Source organism: Garra rufa, chromosome 2 (assembly GCF_049309525.1).
Source record: "Garra rufa chromosome 2, GarRuf1.0, whole genome shotgun sequence".
Lineage (NCBI taxonomy): Eukaryota > Metazoa > Chordata > Actinopteri > Cypriniformes > Cyprinidae > Garra > Garra rufa.
In genome coordinates this window covers 13,678,622-13,684,409 of record NC_133362.1, presented here as the reverse complement: position 1 = coordinate 13,684,409, position 5,788 = coordinate 13,678,622, and the positions used below count along the sequence as shown (strand labels likewise).

Sequence of the window (5,788 nt, the reverse complement as noted above, 5' to 3'; positions counted from 1 at the left end):
ATGGAGTCCTCTGCTCAGGAGTGGTTTGATGCAGATGAGGCTGAGTTTCAGATGCGGGCGGCAGTGAGGAACTCGACGGTTTTGTGGCCTCGGGCGCGTCTGGTGCTGGAGACTCTGATGGTGCTGATGAGTCTGGGCGCAGTGACGGGTGAGTGTTACTCTACTTGCCAACACACTTCATTAATGTCTGCAGATGTTAGAGCTGCTTTGTGAACATGAGAAAGTTTTGCATTTGATTTCTAACTATCTAAAGACTTAAGTAAGTTCAAATGATTTGTTAATTTCAATTGCAACATGGAAAAGGGAATATTTTATAAGAATGTGTGTTTTCTTGAAATTATGTCAAAACTGAAAACACTTTACTCAGTCCAAAAATAAATAAATAATAAACCCCACATACTCTAAAAATATGTTTTTATTATTATTATTATTATTATTATTATTATTATTATAAAATGCATATAAAAATGTATTATCATTTTATTTTTATTTTGTTCTTGTCAGGAAACATTCTGGTCATTGTGATCGTTGCAGCCACCAAAACCTTCCACACTATGAACTCCATCCTGATCATCAATCTGGCCATTAGTGATTTCTTAGTGGGAATAGGAGTAATGCCATTTGTGGCCGTATCCATTATGAACAAAGGATGGGTCAACTGCAATGTAAGTATAAAATTCTTATTTACATAGGGCAGGAAAATAACAGTGTTAATGCTGTAACATAATAAATTATGACACACGTTTACTTAAATTATAAGATGCTCTACAGAAAGCAATAGCGTCAGTTCAATGCTGATTCAATCCAGAAAAAAAATTATTTGTCATCTTGTAGTGTCAGTAGCTAAATAAATAATGTTGCTGAATATTAATTTTCTTTTTAGCATCAAACTTACAAAAGTGAAGTGTGTGATTTCTAAATGGAATGGAATGGAATCGAAAAAGTAATCACTGTTTTCAGTTTCCCCCCATTTGTCATTGGTTGACAAAACCATTTGTCCTGCCCCCAAACTCATGCCATTTGCTTAAAATTGCTGTGCTAAGCTGATTGACATTCTAAAACAAACACAACAATGGTTTTGCTAGAACCACAGTGTTATTTTAATATAATTATAAAATAAAAGAATGCATCAACTTTAAAAGGGGGCATTGGATGCCCATTTTCCAAGTCCATATGATTCCTTAGGGTCTTAATGACAAGTCTATAATATACTTTGGTGAAATTTCTCAATTGTAGTGTAAAAAAAACACCCTTTTATCTTGTCGATATCAGCTCTGCAAAAAATCAACTCATTTTATTGCATGCCCCCTTTAAATGCAAATGAGCTCTGCTCGCCCCGCCCCTCTCTGCTGTGGGATTACGAGCTGTAATGTTTACTTTCGCGTTTATCTGCAAAACTTGCCAACAAGCACATTATTAAGAAAGGCCATTTGCAAAGATGCAAAAAAACAGCAACCTTATATTCACTTCTGCTGTGGGTTAAGCTGCATCACGAATGATTCGCACGAACATAGATGCATATGTAGATCGGTATTGGCGCTTTCCTATTAAAAATGAAAGTTATCCTCTGCCTCTTCAGCGGCTCAGATGTCGGGAGTAAATGATGACTGCTATGTTCATTATTACATTCAACACACATGGCAATTGTATTTGGACTGTTTGAGGGCGGGTCTAAGGTAAGAAGCTTATGTCAATCACACTGACAAGAAGCTGAAAATGACCTGATTTTAAAAAGGGGATATTACTTTTAAAGATTAAAAAAATACCACTGGGTGGAGTTTTATCATTGTAGGTTGGTTGTGTACACAAACTACCAACGCACATTAATGTTCAAACAACATGTAAAAGTTTTGCATCCGATGACCCCTTTAAGTCATAAAATCATGTGTTGTATCAGTGTTTTTGATCATTTTGTACTCTCTGTCTGTCTTGGTCTTCCAGGATCTTTGTCTGTATGTCGGCTACACGTCTTCAGTCTACTGCACTGTGTCAGTTTTAACACTCGCTGCCATCGCTCTGGATCGTTATTTCTCCATTGTGGACTGCCTCCGGTACTATTCCCGCTGCACAATATGGAGAACAGGTTTGGCAGTGGTATGGATCTGGCTGCAAGCTATGGTGACCAGCTGTCCTCCTCTATTTGGATGGAGCAACATTAGTTTCGTGGCTCCCGTCTACAGCTGTGCAGTGAACTGGGCCAACAGCCCCAGCTACACCATCATAATGGCTTCATTGACATTTCTTCTACCAGCTGTAGTCATCTTGTTCTGCTACGTGAAGATTGTCCGTGTGGCACGGTACCACGCTAGGAGGATTCACAGCCTGGAAGAACATCTCCAACGTAACAGGACCCCATCTGTCTTGAATCTCCAACACACATTCTTTGACTCCTTCACGCCATCCAGGCTGGTGTACCACGTGAGTGGAAATTTTGTGACGGATCAATTGGATGTTCCTGGTGAAATTTGTCCGGATGCTCCATCTGAGATGACTTCCAAGTCAGCTGGTGGACGTCTGCACTCGTTCTTGGCTCAGATCCATAGCAGTAGCCCTCAGAATCCCAAACATGGAGTATTGAGGTTGTTCTTGGTCATCGCCGCTTTTTTCTTATGCTGGACACCGTATATTAGTGTAGCTCTGGTGCAGGCCACCGAAACCGCTCTGTCCCGGCCCAGCAGCCTCGTTCCCCCATCAGCAGTTACTTTGTCCTATTGGTTGGTGCTGTTCAATTCCGATATCAATCCATTGTTGTATGTGCTTCTAAGCAAGCGCTTCCAAGTTGCCTTTCAGAGTTTGAGATGGAAGATCCAGGCCAGATTGGGAAATGTTATGGGACATGGAGGTGCTGAGAGGTCAACAGCTGGAGGTGGGGGTGAAAGTGGCCCCACTAACGGAACGTCCCATAGCTCCTCGTCACACTCCAAAAATGACAGGGGACCAACATACTCTTCTGTCTTTACTCTAAGCTCACAGTTTTCCAACAGCTTCAGGGAGCATTTGAATAATGCTCTACCGGCGGCCACTTCTTCTCGTCCTGTTTGTCATAAATGTGGCGGACAAGTTCCGAGGACTGTGGACCACCTGCAGGTTCCTTCTAAACAGAGAGAGCGGAAAAGACTTCCTTATTCTGCTGCCACTAAAAAGAAACAAGCCACTTTCTTTTATGGACAGATCACAGTAAGAGTAGAACATGATATTTGCTGATTTTTTCACAGCTCTGCATGGTGAAAAGAAATTATAGAAATGTATTCTTTTGTTTAACAAGGATGCTTTGAATTGATCAAAAGTGATAATAAAGACATATAGAATGTTACAAAAGATTCCTATTTCAGATAAATGCTGTTCTTCTAAACTTTCTATAAATCAGAGAAACCTGAAAAAATGATAGATGTTTTTCCTGAACACGGAAGTAAGTCCGACTCTTAACTGACAGAATGCTTTCTAGTCAAATTAGGGTAAAAATATAAAAAGTAAAAATATTTCAAAACTGTACAGTTTTGCCATACTTTGGATCAAATAAATGCAGGCTTGGTGAGCATAAGAGACGTCTTTAAAAAACATTTAAAATCGCACTGTTCAAAAACTAAAATAGAGAAGTTATTTTCCCCTGCTACAAGCATTTAAAATTCGGAATTATTCCAAATGTTTTACCTGAAATGTATATATAATATGTATTTTATATATATATATTTTTTAGTTTAAAGGAACTGTATGTAAGACATTTATTTCAGTTAATCATAAAATGGCCCTGACATGAGACTAGACATTAAGAAATCATGTTCATTTCAAATACTTATATCACTGACATTGGTCCGGCCAGGATATTGTCATTTAAAAGTGAAAGTTGCAGCCCACAACTGATGTTGTTGTCATTTTGTGTTTTGGTCTGAGGCTCCACCCTCCAGCTCTCGACTAATCACGAAGTCAGAATAGTTTCTTCATCCGGGTTGCCAGCTCTGCTCTAGTTACAGCTGCAGCTACGAACGTGTCGGAAAAAACATGTATAACGTTACGAAACCTAAAAGACCTCGCTATGAATCCGAAATACGTCGTGACAAAGTCCGAAATAAAACAAGGATTTGTATTGGAGATGCCTTTGAAAGATGGAGATGGATCCTGCAGCTTAGCTGGCAACCTAGAGTCAGAGGGGAGGGGGAGGGGGGATACACCTTTCTACAGTATTTTGAAAGTGATTGCAGTACCAGTTTTGGCCACAATCCTACATACGGTTCCTTTAAATCGAATTTCTATATTAAATATTGCATATTATATATAATGTCTGGATATCTACATTTGAAGCAAAGTGATTATTTTTGCTTAGGTGTTTCAGATGGTTTTACAGCAGAAAAAGTGAAGGTCATATTTTTGTTATGAATTATTCACTAAAACCTGTTTTTATTTTAGCTTTTAACCTCCTTTTATTCTTTTTTTTTTTAGGTCGGCCTCCTTTCTTTGTGGATGAACTTGAGGTTATGCTTTGCTGACATGATTTCCGTTTCTTTTGTGGCTTGTCATGTGAAAGTTGCTGGATTTATGTTATCCAATTTTGACATTGGGTACTGCCTAATCCAGTTTTATAGTAGTGATCATTTTATTTCCTTATATACCTTCCATACATCTTTATCTCAGAGCAAGAACACAGATTGCCAAAAAAAAAAAGAAAGAATTTGCAGCAATGTCTTTAAATTGATGTCTTCTCTGAAGCACCTAATTCTGGGTAGGGGAGAGCGGGGTAAAGTTGTGCCAGTTTTTACTCAAAGTGACTTTATAGTGAAGCCATGACAGTAATCCCTCCAATTTAAGTATGTACATATATTTCAGGATGTGGTGCATCTCTGGGAACAATAACTTTGGATCTGAAATAAACTGATTCAGAATTATAGCTTTCAGAAAAATGTGGTCTCATGGCACAACTTGCCCCCGGTGCGGGTAAGTTGTGCCTTTGGGGAGAATATATCATGGTAAATTTTGCCAGTGATTATTAAAGTAAAAAAGAACATTTGAATGTCATGAACTGTAATGCAATATAAAATCAAGACAAATTCAATACAAAATTACTCATTTAAGGTTTATTAGCTCTCATGCCATTTGTCTCTCTTCTTTGGGGGATAGGTAAATTGGATGGCTCTTCAAAAGTATGTGGTCACATGACCAATTTCTTCTATGGTTTTCTAGAAACATGGAGTGGAACTACTTCCCCCTGGCAAAAATCACCCCACTCTCCCCTAATATGACAGAAAATGACAAAATATGAAATGATTATATCAACGTGATTGGCTTGTCTGACAGAATGTACAGTACACGTCAAAAGTTTTTGAACAGTAGTTAATTAATTTTTTTTTTTTTTTTAAGAATTCTCTTCTGTTCACCAAGCCTGCATTTATTTGATCTAAAGTACAGCAAAAACTGTCCAATTTTGAAATAATTTTACTATTTAAAATAATTGTTTCCTATTTAAATACGTTTTAAAATGTGATTTATTCCTGTGATTTCAAAGCTGAATTTTTTTGCGTCATTACTCCAGTCACATGATCCTTCAGAAATCATTCTAATATTCTAATTTGCTGCTCAAAAAAACATTTATTATTATGTTGAAAGCAGATGAGGAGATTTTTTTTTTCAGGTTTCTTCGATGAATTATAAGTTCAGAAGAACAGCATTAATCTGAAATTGTCTAATAATAATCTGAATCAGTCTTTATCATCACTTTTGATCAATTTAAAGCATTACTTTATATTTCTTAATTTTTTTTTCTTCATTTCTTGATAAAAAGAAAATCACAAAACAC

The 5,788-nt window shown here is 37.5% G+C and overlaps 1 protein-coding gene across 1 annotated transcript; it reads left to right on the top strand.

Moving 5' to 3' along the window:
* Nucleotides 1-3,204, top strand: LOC141325859 (5-hydroxytryptamine receptor 1D). The gene is made up of 3 exons (XM_073834587.1): nt 1-148; nt 505-665; nt 1,942-3,204. The coding sequence occupies exons 1-3, from the start codon at nt 1-3 to the stop codon at nt 3,202-3,204; spliced, it is 1,572 nt and encodes a 523-aa protein (XP_073690688.1).
* The last annotated feature ends 2,584 nt before the right edge of the window (nt 3,205-5,788 follow it).

Excerpts from the sequence above, each read along its gene's own strand:
- LOC141325859 (XM_073834587.1), top strand. The coding sequence starts at position 1 with ATGGAGTCCTCTGCTCAGGAGTGGTTTGATGCAGATGAGGCTGAGTTT. Across the intron at positions 149-504 it reads GAGTCTGGGCGCAGTGACGG|GAAACATTCTGGTCATTGTG; the intron begins GTGAGTGTTACT and ends TGTTCTTGTCAG. Across the intron at positions 666-1,941 it reads AAGGATGGGTCAACTGCAAT|GATCTTTGTCTGTATGTCGG; the intron begins GTAAGTATAAAA and ends TTGGTCTTCCAG.